Genomic DNA, 15,993 nt, shown 5'->3' on the forward strand with positions numbered 1-15,993 from the left:
CTGACAAGCAGCTCTCAAACAACACATGGTGTTTTACATATATTTCGAAAATCATTAATATCACTTCTGATAGTCAGCAGTAGAAAGAGCAAGTTGTCACCAGAGACAATGCTGCTTCTTACAACAAAACTGGACCAAAGTGCTCGAACCGGCACCACTTTGAGAGCAAATAAAAAAAAAAATGACCAGGAGTTCCAGGAGCGTCACTTTCAGCCTCAGTGGCACAGCATCTTTTGGAAAATTGCAACCGAAAGCATGACAAATGAAAAACCTTCAGCTTGTCTTAAAATGCAATTCCATTCTCACACTGGATTTAATGAAAACTGTGTGACAAATATCTGTTGATTGCCAAACATGTCAACGCCCTTCACATTCTTTCATCATTCCAAAATGTTCTTTAGATTCCGGTGCACACTGCCACCAGCAGCCAGACACACTGGCACTGACATAAAAAAGCTGAATATTTTAGCTGAGGAGAGACCCTGAACTGTTTTTACAGTGAAACCTTCACACACACTCCACCTGTGAGGCATTGTTCTTACTTGATGATAAATGTCAAAATCAGCTCAGTGTGTCGGCTAACCGTGGTTTGCCTCTGTCCCTGGTCGGCCTGACTTATTCATACGCGCTCTGGTGTTTACTTGCTGGGAACAAAATGTTTCACCAGACACATAGTCTAAACCTTGGGAGAGGGTCGATCAATCTAGTTTACATTTCACCTTCCTGTACTGAGCCGACCGTGTTCCCCAATAGGCATAAATACATTCACTTTCCTGGCTTCTGTCTAAAATCTATACTTTACCCTGTCTGGAATACATCATCTGTGTGAGTCAAGGCAAGTTCAGGCGTATAGGCGAGAGACACCGGGACCACGCAGATAACAATGTGATCACACCACCGTCTGATATCAGCAATTCTGCTTCATCTGTGCCCGGCCAGGTGAGCGTACTGCACAGCTCCGAAGCTGGAGAGCATGTCAATCACATGGTAGCCCCGCCTCAGTACATGCAAGTGGTCCACCATCCCTCCTTGATCCATGACCTGTACCCCAGCCACAGCTCAGGTAAGAACACATGCTTCACTTTAACATATTCAGTTTGTTTTTGTCTTCTCTGCACTAGAGTTGTTTTGATTTTTCTTATTTCATTTGTCCTTTATCCAGCCGTATTTATTCATTCTGTCTTATCAGCGTTTGTTTAAACCCCCGAAAATCATTTCGAGCCTGTCCTCAGTTGCAAAGGATGCTGATTAGGAAGAAAGAAAACAATTAAAACAAGTGTATAAACACTGTTCGTGAAAATGAGATACGAAAGCAAATCAATTAAAACAGCAACAAACAGACATAGTATGCGTTTTGATCAAGGATTTGAATGCACCAAGGGGTAACAAAGTGTTCATTTTTAAGGCGCTCTGCAAAGAGTTCCAACAGGTCGGGGCTTAGAAAGCTAAAAGTAGATCCGCCGAGCTCAGCACAAACTCAAGGAACTCGCGATAACGGCCGGTCATTGGCCCGAGTCTTACAGTACGCGGTTCAGTGGACCCAAGTGGCAGAAGAGGGCATCTCTCCAAGAAGGGGAAGACAAACAAACACAAATGCACATCACATCTCGCAGACAGACAGAGAGAGAGAGAGAGAGAGGACCACACAACTTTTTTTTTATTTTTATACAGGATGCAATGATGGGTGCTATAAACATTAGGGGTGTGCCAAAATATCGATTCTACGATATATCGCGATATTTCGTCTTGAGGTACGTTATCGATACACTGGTGCCAAATATCGATATTCAAAAATGCAAAAAAAAAAATATTTTTTTTTTTTTTTTTTTTTCTTTTTTTTTTTTCGGCCCACCACCACAACCCCTCCTCGGAGGACAGCTTTATCTTTATTCAAACATAGGTATACAACCAAATAAAATTAAAAAAATGGTTTAAGTAGCTCTGAAACCCACACATATAGATATTTAATGATAGATAATGATAGTAGTCAGTATGTGTGTTAAGAACAGTCACTGTGCAATATACTCTTTGTTTACTTGGCTGTCATTCATGTGAAATTGATTGACAATGTTTTGTAATTCCTGTGAAATGGATTCAGTGCAGTCAATAAATTCAGAATTTCTTCAGTGACACAGATATCGTGATGTATCGTGGATGAAATGTTTTGCAATATATCGATTATCGCAGAATCGCTGTATCGTGATATTATAGTTATCGTGGGCAAAATATCGTGATAGTATCGTATCGCGAGGTACCTGGTGATACCCAGCCCAAATAAACATCACCTTTGATTAACCTGACAGCAGAGTGATACACCGCATCCAAGAGCTTAAGTGTAGAGGCACGCATATATCACATCCTGTCAGGTGGATATGGTTGCTGCGCTCTTGCGTGAACATTAAACGTTAACAGATCTTGTATTATAGAGCCCTGACTGAATAATAATTTGTACAGGAACAAGGTTCAGTCTCCAACTACTACAGACTGACTTTTGATGGGAACTGCCCAAATGGTACAAAAATATAGAGTATTAAGAGTGCCATCCTACTTTGTATAAAAATAACAAAAATAAAGAAGACAATACTATATAAGTTTCTAATTCCTCTTTGTATTTTCACATTTTACTTTCTTTATCATTACACGTGTATTATTCTTTTAAGGGCACTCCTATGACTCCAGACAAAGGAGCCCAAATCATCATAAACCCCCTTGAACTATTTTGAGCTGCCCAAAAAGATTCAAAGAAGGCCAAATGGGCAGAATATCTGATTCTCAGCTCCCCACTTTTCACCGCCAGACCTCTTTCCTGTGCACCGACTATTTCAGACGGTGCCATTGCGTGCCGTCTTGTTTATAACCTGAGCATGTGTATGTGTTGCTCTACTCTAATTGAAACCTCGGTGCCTCAGATTTTTACCATAGCAACAGCTTGTTATGTTATTAGAAATAGCAATGGGGGGGGAAACATATAAGAGGACTTGAGATAAACAGTAATGGGCGCATGGAAATTCCTGACTGGGGGAGAAGTGCTGGGCATTAGACCTAGCTGTAAAAAAAAATAAATAAATAAATAAGTTAAAAAAATAATAAAAATCCAGTATGGAGTTTACACATCTGCTCTCCGTCGTGGCATGAAGATAGATGAATTTCCAAGGGAGCCCTCTGGTGCTGCTTTCGAGTTTGTTTATCGTTCTGTTCATCAGGCCGCTGCTCTCACACGGAGGTCCTCGGCAGTAGAAAAGCAGCGTAAACTCCCCCCCTGTCGTATGATGCAGCGGGCTAACTCCCCTCCCTCGATGCACATGAGTCATCCGAAGGAAAGAGAACGTGGCGAGCAGAGAGACATTGGTCTTAATCTACCACCCCACGTTTAATTATTCATCAAACGCTAATGGATTCTACTTAGAGTCCTGGAGAGTTCAGTGGCCAGCGCTGCTAACAGCCCAGAGAGTCGGGGAGGTGTGTGTGTGTGTGTGTGTGTGTGTGTGTGTGTGTGTGTGTGTAAAAAGGAGGTCAGAGGAGCAGAGAGGCTGGTTTAGAATAAGGCAACAACACACATACACAAAAAAAAGAGATTTCTTGTTGGTGGCACATGTGAAAGTTCCAGATGATATTATCATGTATGTAGAGTACAAAGTGAGAAGAAAATGTCTCTGTGTGTGTGTGTGTGTGTGTGTGTGTGTGTGTGTGTGTGTGTGTTAAAAGGAGGTCAGAGGAGCAGAGAGGCTGGTTTAGAATAAGGCAACAACACACACATACACAAAAAAAGAGATTTCTTGTTGGTGGCACATGTGAAAGTTCCAGATGATATCATCATGTATGTAGAGTACAAAGTGAGAAGAAAATGTCTGTGTGTGTGTGTGTGTGTGTGTGTGTGTGTGTGTGTGTGTGTGCGTGCGTGCGTGCGAGCGTGCATGAAAAACTACTCACCCCGGTTACTACCGAGGGGCTGGATGAAGCTTCACTTGCGAGGACGATCAAAGGCCGTGGATTTAGTGTGAAAATCTGGGGAACTTGACTGAATCAAATGATCATCTGAAGAGTCCTCTGTGAGTCTCACTCTCGTTAAACACGCGCGCTCACACGCCAGCAGGGACCGGCGGAGGGAGAGGGCAGCCGCGGCGGAGTCGTGTTATCTCAGTAGGCCGGAGATCAGAGCGGCAGAAATAAACATTTTAGATCAAGAGAAATCCCTCAACGTGTGTCATGGTTATGCTGCTAAATAGGGCTTATGATACATCGTTGCAGGCCTGTACTGATCTGAGACCTGAATTAAATGTGTGTAAGTGTTTGTTTTTTTTGTGTGTGTTTTTTTTTATATGTATATCCAAGACAATATGTAGTTTTATGCACAGCTAAGATAAATCTGTAATTTATTTTTGTGTGTGGTTGTTTTTAAGCTCTAATGTTTCTGAATCCAGTCCAGCAGGGCTTCAGCTAAAAGATTAAACATGAGGCAAACTGTTGTTCTGTCTTCTGCGCACTGGCAGCAGTGAGAGTTAAAACCCGGCCAATTATTTTTTTTTTAAATTAAGATGTTGTTTTTTCCACGCTGCAGGATCTCGTTGAATTGGCCACAGAAAAGGGAGAAATGGGTTGAGACCTGCCAGATTCACTCCGTCAGACATCACTTTTAGATCCATATGTTAGGAACATTTAAGCCAGAGGACCTTGATGAGACGTTGCTACACAATGTGATGCCTGCATTTGGTTTAAAGCAATGCTGTGACTTACATTAGCATGCTAACAGGCCCGCAACATGGATCTATTGAGAAAAAGATGTCTAATTCTAAATGAAATGTCTAAATGTTTATAAAAATACTTGTTTTACAGCCACTCCAAAGGTTATTTCTGTGGAGGGGGTAGAGTGTTTTGGGCCAGTGTCCGTCATGTGATCCTGTGTGTGTTGCCACTTCAAAAAAAAATAGCCTCACAGCATAGAACTGTTCCGTGGGGCTCGGCTAACCATGACAAAACTGACATGTTGATTTTCTAGGTAATATGTTAACCATCAAAGTTTTGCGTTTTGGGCAGCTGGTTATTAAACACAACTAAACACAAAGTACAGACAAGGCCAATAAGAATACCTTTAGTTTTGCAGGTTTGTGGTCACAGACAGTGTCGGGGATAACGTGTCACAAAGAAACATTTACACTTACTGATCATACAGTTTACCTGTTCTTGGGTTACATACAGTCTTCAATGTTCTGCATAATGGACGGATAGAAAAAGATCATAGGAAAGATACAATTTTTTAATTTATGCTCACGCATCAATCGTCACTCCTGATATCCATGTAAATTCAACACATCGATGGCGTCGAGTGTGCCCGTTGAGAGGTTCTTCACCCTGGACCGTGTCCTGACTTGACTCAGAGTCGGAGATCAAGCAATTTGAGAGAGTCCTCGTGACATATATAGGCTAGTCTACTATAAGTACATGGTTAGGTGAGCAAGAGACTCAAAATGTTCAGTTCATATGGTATTTAAACATGTTTTTGTTCTTTAAAGTCTATCATTATCATGTTACGCCAATCTCTGTTATTTGGTTCATTGATATTGATACCATATGTGGGCAATACATAACTGTGATAGGAAAGCCAGCTTTTTTATTGTGTTATATATCGATAGGGTTATTTCTGTCCCTATGTAAAACAGTTTTCCAATAAGGGCTTTTTGGGTCCGTTTCCATCAACCCTTCTGTCGGCTTCGTGGTATTACGTTATGAAAGAGCACAGAATATTTCGTGTATCTGTCATTATGACAGGCCTGACATGTGGGCATTTGTATGGTTTAACGTTACAACGGTCTCAATTATCAGTCACATGACAATGCTTCTCAGGTAATCAATGTAATGAGTAGTGTAACAAGTAACTTTTTACAGGGAGTATAAAGGTAAAGTACTGCATTACTTTTTTGGAGTTACTATCCAAACATCGGTCATAAACCAAACTACTGGTCAGTACTGCTTTTATATAGTAAATTGGATGTTTTCATGTAAAGCACCATTTTACAGTTTCCCTTACATTCACCCATTCACCTGCACCCAATAGTCCCAAACTTAGGTATGCGTCCCCCCTAAGTCAGGGTGTGCGCCAAAGAGAAAAATATGGTTCGCGTATTCAAGGTCAAATAGTACGATTACATTTCAAAATGTGTGGGCATCTGCACAGATGGCGCAAGGGCCATGACGGGGAAACACAGTGGAGTGCTAACACGCGTCCAGGCGGTTGCTCCTGACACCACTTGTGAACACTGCAGCATCCACCGTGAGGCTCTTGCTACCAAGGGGCCACCCTTAAGGATGTTTTGGACGCTGCAGTGAAAATGGTGAACTTGGTGAAAGCCAGGCCCCTGAACGCTTGCATCTTTACTGCATTATGCAGTGAAACGGGTAGCGACCGAGTTGAATGATGAGCTTAACATTTGGATCATATTCTTCACCTGTCAGACCATTTGCACGATGTTGTTTCTTACTAGACAAGTTTATCTGGGTATTACTTTTTCTCACCTGGATGGACTTCTTGGATTGCAGGGGCTCTCCACAACCGTGTTCAGACTGCATGAACAACAACAAAAAAGGGATCTTCCCGTTCTTGTATGATTTTTTCATGTGCAAGTCAACTCGGTGTGACAGACAGTGTGAAACTTGATGTAACAACGCACCTCAGTGGCCCAGCTGCGGGCGGTCGGATCCCTCACCCCTTTTCTGATGTGCCTGCTGCCTTACCAGCATCTGAACAGGAGAGCCTCACTGAAGTTCCAACAAGTGGATCCATGAAAATTGAATTCAATCAAAAGGCCTTTGCCAGATTTCTGGATAGGACTGCGCACAGAGTGCCCAGCACAAGCCAACCAAGCTGTAAAGACTTTGAAGCCCTTTGTCACCAAGTGCTCATGTGAGAGTGGGTTCTCGCCATTGGCAAGCATGAAAACAAAATGCAGGCACAGACTGTGCGTGGAAAAGGATTTAAGACTCAGACTCTCTCGAATTCAGCCAAACATTGCAGGGCTACGTGCCTCCTGTTAAGCACCTTTTCATTAACCTGTGGCACAAGTGCATTTGGATTTTATATGCTAAATATATATATGTTGGGGGGGGGGGACCGCCTCTACTTTTTGTGCAACAGCCATGAGGACGCTGAATAAAGGTCAGGGGATCAACAATAGTTAGTTCAAGTCATCCTGAGGTGGGGGAAAGACTGTATGAAAGTCTGAACAACATTTCATGGCAATCCATCAATAGCTGTTGAGATGTTTCAGTCTAGACCAAAGACTGAATGGCAGACTTGACTGTAGAGCCACGCCGCTAGCACGCCCAGAAGAAGAGGTATTGATCGGCAAAAACAGTGAAAGCGGACCAATATTGCCCCAAAAATGACACGATAAGAAAAATCAATAGGCCGTTACAATAATTAAAGATCACAATCACCAACAGAGGGCCAACATTATTTAAAGGTTAAGAAAGCCCGCGGTACAATTATGTGTGAAAGAAACTAAAAAAAATCAATAGGCTATCACAAAAGGCATTCAATATCCAGGGGGCCAGATAACTGTGAGAACAGTTAAAAGAGGCCTCAGATACAACAACATGAGAGGGGACGACAGTGACTCACCTACAGCCCGGCAGAACACACACAGTGGTACTCGGGCTTGGAGAGGGGCTGGGTGTGTGGTGTTTGAGAGGCGCTGGCAGGGACAGCCAAAGATGGAAAGATGCTATCAAATTGCATTATGGGTCGTCCAGAATCCAGTGGTTTTTTTTTTTTTACTTGCCACTTTTAAGGATTGTAATTTAGGATGTATTAGCCTCTGCTGTTCTAAATTGGACTTTTGCAAGTACCCTAACTTCACGGTTCAGGTGCGACAGTAAATTGGAGCTGAACTGGAGGTTCGTTTGAGGTGTTTGAAAAGCATGAATCCAAAGATGTTTGCTCCAGAGAAACTACTCCTACCTCCCCGCAGTACTGCGCAGAGAGCACGAGCGGTTCCTTCTCGGTTAACCAAACACTTGATTTGTTACAGCACAGCGACTTATTGAGGCGGCTTCGCCGTGACTGCATAGCTTCATACTGCTTCCTTTTTCCACAAACGTTTCCGTCCCACGTCTCTCACCTCTCGCTCCCCTCCCGTCTCGTTCTCAGGCATGCCGAGCGCCGCCACCGTGGTAATCGTGATGTGTATCGCTGCTCTGGTGGTGGTTGTGGTGCTCGGCATCTACCGCATCCACCTGACCCACCAGCAGGAGGTCAAGCTGGCGGAGACGGCCAAAGAGGCGGACGCTACCTGGGACGACTCGGCTCTGACGATCACGGTCAACCCGATGGAGGTAGGATTGGGAAAATGTGTGGAAGGATGCTGTCGGGGAGGGAAATAAGGGGAAAATTAAAACAAAAGAGGTATCAGTGACTGGAATATCTTAAGAGAGAAGGGGATGTGTGCATGCTCTGCCACTCACATCAGGAATTAAAGGAGAAATGATGGTGATTTAGTTTCTGAAACTCTCGGAATACTTCTCACAACAGAACCTGAAAGGGCCCCAGGCTGCAGAGGAGGAGGCCAGCGAGGAAGAGGAGGACGAGGAAGAGGAGGAGGAAGATGACGAGGAAGAGGAGGAGGAGGAGGATGACATCACCAGCGCTGAGTCAGACGACAGCGAGGAGGAAGTGGACGTGCAGCTACCCAGGATGCAACGCCAGAGCAAGAGGGGCCAAAACTGGGACAAAACAACAATATCTTACTGAAAACACACACAGTCACAGTCACTCACACACACACACACACACACACACACACACACACACATTGTGCAACACGTCCTTCGTGAAACCTCAAATCAGATGGTTGAGACAAAAAGACTTTATGTGATGTTGAGGCTCCAAAAAATGAGGTAATATCTCCCCCTAGTGGAATACTACACTGAATCACACACACACACACACACACACTGCAATGATTTAACCTCCGCCTTGTCAGAAAACCTGTTTTATACAGCTGATCCGAACTAATATGACACTAAAACTCAATCAAATGACCTTCATCGTTCTTAAAGGGACAGCTCACCAAATTTAGGTCATCCTCGACAGCTGTTTTCCCCTCCCAACGATCTCTCCTCCCGCACCGCAACTACAACCTTTAGTGAAATAAAGTTGTTTTCGTCGGCTACCATACATTCAGTTTAGTGTGTCGGATTCCACAGCGAGATCTCTGATGTCCCATGGAAATGCAAAACAGTCTTTATTTGAGGAGAAAAAAAAAACGAAAAAAAAAAACTGGGTTGCAAGAGAAAAAGAATCAGACTATTTTTTTGGTTTGTATACTTTATGTTATTTATCAGTCTTTATTCTAGCCTACGCGGCACAGCCAGGTGATTTTACAGAAATAGCATATTTTCAATGGTACTCAAAAACAAAAAGGAAAAAAAAGACGATCTGTGTGTAGTCATGTTGATCTAACCAAGGGGTCTGAGTTCTGGGTTTTTGGGAAAGACAGAGGAGTCTCCTTGTACATTTTTATACGCTCCTTTCTTGTAAATAGTGAGTAGGTGACCCCCCCTCCGTCCCACACTCCCACCCTCTAACACCACTTTCTCCACCCAGAAATCCCCCCTCCTCTCCACCTGTACACAGCACACATGCCACCTCTTCATATGTACGTACGTATTTCCTGAACCCACTAGCCCGCGGGGGGTCTTTCCTGAACGGACCCTTCAGTTCCTCTGTGTGTGTTTCTAGCTCTGTGTTCAGATCATTCCAGCTGACTGCGAGACTCTGGGTTTGTTGGGATGGATGTGCCACTGCCTCTATAGTGACTGGGTCTGTCGGAGCTGCACTAGGCGAGATGTTCCTGCCAAGAGGCGCCGTTTCTCATACATCCGAATCACGCATCAGGGATGTGACAGAGAACAGAGAGTCCCCTCACTGCTCGCGTACAGTCTGCGAGCCTCGCCCCGAACGAAAGTTTGGTCTCAGGCGCAGTCACAGCGGCGAGCTCCCGAACGAGCAACGCTATTAAAGCCAACGTCTACTCCTGCTAGTCATTAATGCTGCATTGCAGAGTGGGAAATTCCAGGTCTTCTGCTAGGAAAAGTGCAAATGGGACTGGTCGTCAATAGATGCAAATACCTACTGACCTCCACCGACCGTTACAGGATTTCTGAGGCCATGCCAATATCATTATTTTACTCTTTTAAAATGTGATATTTATATACGGGCAGATGCCGGTTTGTTTCCTCCCTTAAACATAGCATTGCAAACATTTTATTTGATAAGGATCCTTTGGAGTGTTCTAATTAAGGAACTGCGAACAAAAGATAAAATGTTTTGAGTGGAACATATGGCCGTGGAAAACATCTCAAAACAGTCACTGCAAATATACAACAGGAGATTATAAACAATAAACTTCACCACAATAAAGACTAGAAACATAATCAAACACCACAAAGAAAAAGCATTAAAGATGAGGCAGGACACAGGCTCAGATATGTAAAAATGCACCATATTTTTTTAGTAAATGCTATAACAAATAATATATAACTACGATAAAGGAAATAAAGTATGTGTAATGTGGTAAAGGCCGTATTATGACAATTAAAGTTGCAGTGCTAAATATTTTCTTTTTATTAGCAATGGATCAAATGACTTCATGTGGACCCAGAATGGCACCGAGTAGAGTGCATACCTCCGCCAAGGCCTCAAACAGTTCCCTTTAATTCAGTCAAGCCTAATCCAAAATCAATCTTGATAATCCAATATCACTTTACATTTTATGCCACCTATCACTGCTTAACCATAAGTTTACTCACCAGATCTAGGATCAGCATCAAATTGTACCCACCCATAGCTACCGGCCAATAATTACACCGAGTTATTTTCAGCAAAGATCCGTTTGTTATTCATTACTTTAACAACAATGTTGAAAAACTTAACATTGAACGAACAAATTCCTGAAAACGTGACCTAATGAAAGGTGTCCCCTCGGATTGATGAGCCCAGAACTGAACTCTACGGTTCCCCTTTACTCTGCAGAGCATTTGAATGTTTTCAGATGACTGTTGCTGTTGAAAAAGCTCCAGTGAAGCGACTGTCCACTACCTGCCCAGCACCATATAGTTAAAGTCAGTGAATACATTGAACAGAGATGAGCATGTGGCAGCTTAAGAAGTCAAGATTTCTCTCAGGAGTCGGTGGAGAACAAAACAGAGCTAAAAGGAGAGCGACTGTATAACTTAGATTTCGTTCATCCGGCGGGCAGAAACTGAAACTCCCAGTGAATGCTCATGTTGCTCTGTGTACGTGTAAATAGATAAATAGTAGTGTGAGCACCAGATCGACCGTATCTGGTGATGTAGATGTTGTGTTTTCAGACGGTGAGGCTGTTCCCGAGCAGCCCCAAAAAAATCGAACGATGTTGGTTTGGCACTTTTTCAAAACATGTCTGTCGTAGGTCTCGTTCTGGTTCACGTCGGCACCACAGCATGCTTTTTCTAGCTACAAAACATTACTTTTATGTCCATATTCTCCTAAATTACATGTTTTTTTTTTCATTTCGATTATAATGGTTTTTAATGAAAATCACTAGCTAATGCTGCCTCATATCACTGACAAAGTAATAAGCTGTCCCATCTTCAAAAACACAAAGCAAAGAAAACTTACCTCTGTTTTTTTTTTTTTTTGGTTTTATTTGTTGGATAAAAGAGACTGCTATGACTCCGAACCTGCAAGAGACTTAAAACACGTTTGCCTTTGAATTAAATGCAGCATTAATGAAAGACATTTATTCTGAGGGATGATGTCACATCGCATTAATGCCACCTGGAAACACTCTGGCGGGGCCACCGGTCGTGAAGTTGCCTGGTGCGACTTGAAAAAGGACAGAGAGCGAAAGAAGCGCTCGGCGGCGTCACATTTGATGCCATCAGAAAACCCAGTCGAAGGTTTCCTCACCTTGAGGCGGAAGGGCATTAATCTCTGGCTGTGGCCATCCTGAATCCAGTCCGCCTGTAATGTTTCGATTGCAAAAAAAAAAAAAATTCACTAAACAGCAGAGGGTTTTGTCACATGTGGCGTGTCCGATAAGTACGGTCAGCCACAGATAAACCAACGTTCGGTTAAAGTCACAAACACTGGAAAGTTTCCCTCCGTCCTGTGGGTGCAAGCTGGGCGAACCCACTGTATGTGTAATACTGTAGCTCTATGTTCATGTAAAGATCTCATATGTTGTTTAAGAGTTTTTCCTCATCTACTGTGACACCCGGTCTTGTGACGTCACCTCCCTTCCCTGCACCCTCCCCCCCCTCCCCCCCTCCCCCGGAACCTTTGGTGGATTTTGCATCGGCCCGAGCCCTAATGTTGTCCTGACGTTTGTTTTAGAAGAGGAGGGCGGTGAAATTAACATGGAAACCTTGTATAATGTGTAAAAGTTTTTCTGTTTTTTTATTTTATTTTTCTCTGGACTCTTTGGTCTGTTTTCCTTTGGAATGGTCACTACAGCACTTTCTGTAAAATTGGCCAATAAAAACTTGTTTTGGAATCTAGCGGTGGGTCTCGTATCTGTGTGAGGGTGCACGGCCGAGTTTGTGTGTGTGTGTGTGTGTGTGTGTGTGTGTGCGTGTGTCTTTAGTCCATTATCTGGTGATGAAAGTTTGGAATCTTATTAAAAAAAAATTTGGAAAAAACTGCAGTTAGTGTGGACAAATGTGTGCAATCTGATTCTAATTATTTATGCACACAGCACAGTTTCAGTTTTCTCAGCGTGTTTGCGGAGTTCAAAACGCCTCCGGTGGGTTTATTACTACAGAAATCCCGTTAAGTTAAAATCATTTACACCTGACCTCGGTTTATAAACTCACACATTTCGATGCTGATGTTGTTTTTACACAGTCTGTTCGCGGCGGTATTTGGTTTAACTCAACACTGCGGGCAATTTCTGAATCTCTCCACGAAAAGACATTCATTTAATTGAATTCAGTCGAGCGTCGACTCTCTGAACTACTTATCCTCTCCGGGAGGGGGGGGGGGGGCGACGGTGTGACACTGATCCCCACGAGATTACTTTTAATTCATTTATAAAAAAGACTATCAAATAGGTCGCGTACGCAACGGTAAAGACAGCGAACATGAGGAAGTCGTACAAAATGTCATTATCAGTGTGCTCTGACTCTCTATACCGACAGCCGGCAGTGTCACTTTTGACTGTGTCACACATCATCAGGCTGGTGTTCCTATTGCTGTTATTCTCTGCAGCCACAGCAGGAGGCCCCCTCAGGAGAGACAGCTATCATGCAGAGTGAAAGAAATTGTCATGGATATTATAGTGACAATTATAGGAGCCTGCTTCTCTTTGTTGAGTCTGCTCAGCAGCGTTCTATAAGGGGGCAGGCAAAGCTGCAGGCCGAGATAAGCACAATCATCATGAGACGTGTTTTGGTTTGCTCTTTTTCTGCGCGTGAGCGACCAGAAACTGGAGTTTGGTGTCTGTGCTGCCTGGTTGTGGCTGTTGAGGTGCTCCGTCTAATATGAGCATAAAGGCCGAGCCGCCACTGTCGTTAATATGATTCATAACGGTGAAACAGCACCTCCTGTGTGTATGTCGGGTTTTGTTTATGGTCTTTTTTATGCCTCTGTGCTGGCGATAACCCTGGGTGGAGGCATTTTGTTTTCACGTCTGTCCGTCTGTCTGTCAAAATCTAAATTTTAGCGGCTGAAGAATCGCCTTGAGGGAATTTCTTCAAATTTGGCACAAACTTCCACCTGGACTGGAGGATGAACGGACTTACGCTTGGTGGTCAGAGGGTAAAGGTCACTGTGACCTCACAAAACATCCATTATAATTAGTAACGTCTATTACTAATTCAGTGCGTGTCATGATTACGACATCGTTTCACGAAAAGGATCAAATGATGACGTTTTATATCCAAAAGGCCAAAGGTCAACTTCACACTGTGACAAAAAGTGTCCCGACCCATTATTCAATGCCACACCTCAAGAACGGCAACTTGAACAGCGCGTGGACGTGCGCAACCCGCGAGGAGGTTACTGTGGTTGAAGTGACCAGTGAGCGGTTCGGAAACATGAGCTGATCTATAGGAGCGTGCGCTCTCCATGGTGCTGAAGCGCTGCTCGGCACCACGGACAGCGACACTTAAAGCTGGTCAAACTCGTCTTGCAAATAACAATACACCACACCGTATTACATCATCACGCTCATGCTTAGGTCGTCTGGTACCGGTCCATTTGGGCTGTGGTGCTCATTCTGAATTTGAGGGATCAAAACTCAAGGAAGCTTTGTTTTTTTTTAAACTTCATAGCTGAGACAACAAGCTTTTATGGTTTGATAGATGGATAAGGAGCAAAATTTGTCAGGCAATCGTGTTTTTTATACGTCTGTTAATGTGCTGAGCAATTTCAGTCTTATGATGCTTTTAAAGTCAAAGTCAGAGGTTGGCGTTCCAGGCGCATGACGCCGAAAGAACGTAGCTGACCGTCACAAAATGGTGTTGCTTTTGCAAGCTGCCACACAAGCCAGCACACTTGCAGGAGCGCAGCCTCCGTGCACACATGAAGGAAATAGAGGAGGTAACAGACGCTATTACACATTTCGTTTTATGCCACTTTTATTCTGGGGAACTAAATATTCTAAGCACCAGCCTAATAGGCCTTCAGTGCTGTAGTCTACAAATCCTACTCCGTCCTCATGGGCGCAGCGTGCGACGACAGGCAACTGCTCCCTCGTGAAGTCGAGGTAGGTGGATTCCCATTCTACATTTTAAACAGGAGATCAGACATTTTACAGCTCTGAGTTGTCAGGGTTGCAGCGTCGGACCTGGAGCGAAGGATATTTTTGCAAAGTGGTGATATTGTGGCAGGTGGCTGGTAAACGCATTATGTCACTGAGGGCCCTCATGAGAAACATATGAGTGTGAACATAATGTATGAACGGTGTTGTGGAGACGAATCACTTCGCACCGTCACATCATTTTGGACTCACCTCCCACTTGGGAACAAAAAGCTACACACGTTTTCTTTCCTTGTGTAAGCGTAAGTGTCACTTCAGCTCGTTTTTAATGAAAAGTATGTAGCGAGACACACAGGCTAAGTCTGCTGGCACCCTGTTGTATTCAACTTGTAGTGGGTGATTTAAAGAGTCATTCAGTTCCAGGACCCCAGTTGTGAGCAGCTCCTTCATTTCCATAGTGCACTGCACTACAGAAACACTGGTGCACATTAACAACCACGGGCTTAAATCAAGTTTTATTTATTTGTTTATTTATTTATATGCCTGCTGACTGTTTTCTGGGTGCTCTATAATTTGCCCTTTCACAACTCACAACTCGTGTAGCTGGAAGGATCCTGAGGAGAAGTGAGGTTGGCTGGAGTTCAGGCTGAGTGCCGGTGCTGATACATTATGCAGTTTCCAGATACTAACTGTACTTTCGTGCCGAAAGATAAAGCGCGTTTTGTCAGCAGCGTATTTAAGCCCGACTAATGCATTTTCAAACTTAAACCAATTATCGATAACACTACAACTTGATCCATTCGGTTAGTTTCTTTATTATTTCAACATCTGCTTTTAACAGACGCGGCTCCTTCAGAGATCATTTTGTAAAATTGAGATGTATTTTCACGTATTTTACATTTCGACCACAGATTCATTACAGGCAGAGTATTTAAAATGCATTACATCTCCTGCACTGCACTATACTATACTATACTATACTAAGAGTTGCTGAGATTTTGAGGCCATGATCGGTAGACTGTCTCCATCTGGTGAATATCGACAGCACTGCACAGCCTCCAACCATCCCTTCCAAGCCAAGCCAATGTTTCACAGTCACTTCTCAGCTCCCTCAGGCCGGCTCTATTCTATTCACAGTTTTCTGTCACGACACGTTCAGGTGTTAATGATCTCATTTATGACTTCAGCCTTGAGCCAGTTAGGGAGTAATATGAATTCTGAGAACGCGGCCTTACCAAAACTCCAGCTGCTGCTCAAA

At 43.5% G+C, this 15,993-nt stretch overlaps 1 protein-coding gene across 1 annotated transcript in view; it reads left to right on the plus strand.

Annotated features, from left to right (window-relative positions):
- Positions 1-12,534, plus strand: part of LOC115567333 (calsyntenin-2) — a 267,669-nt gene extending 255,135 nt beyond the window's left edge. The window contains exons 15-17 of the mRNA XM_030393798.1: positions 940-1,063; positions 8,144-8,328; positions 8,525-12,534. Of these exons, the coding sequence (XP_030249658.1) occupies positions 940-1,063; positions 8,144-8,328; positions 8,525-8,743 (528 nt within the window). The 3' untranslated portion in view covers positions 8,744-12,534. The remainder of the gene's footprint in view (positions 1-939; positions 1,064-8,143; positions 8,329-8,524) is intronic.
- The last annotated feature ends 3,459 nt before the right edge of the window (positions 12,535-15,993 follow it).

The sequence above is a fragment of the Sparus aurata genome, chromosome 2 (genome assembly GCF_900880675.1).
Source record: "Sparus aurata chromosome 2, fSpaAur1.1, whole genome shotgun sequence".
NCBI classification, from domain to species: Eukaryota; Metazoa; Chordata; class Actinopteri; order Spariformes; family Sparidae; genus Sparus; species Sparus aurata.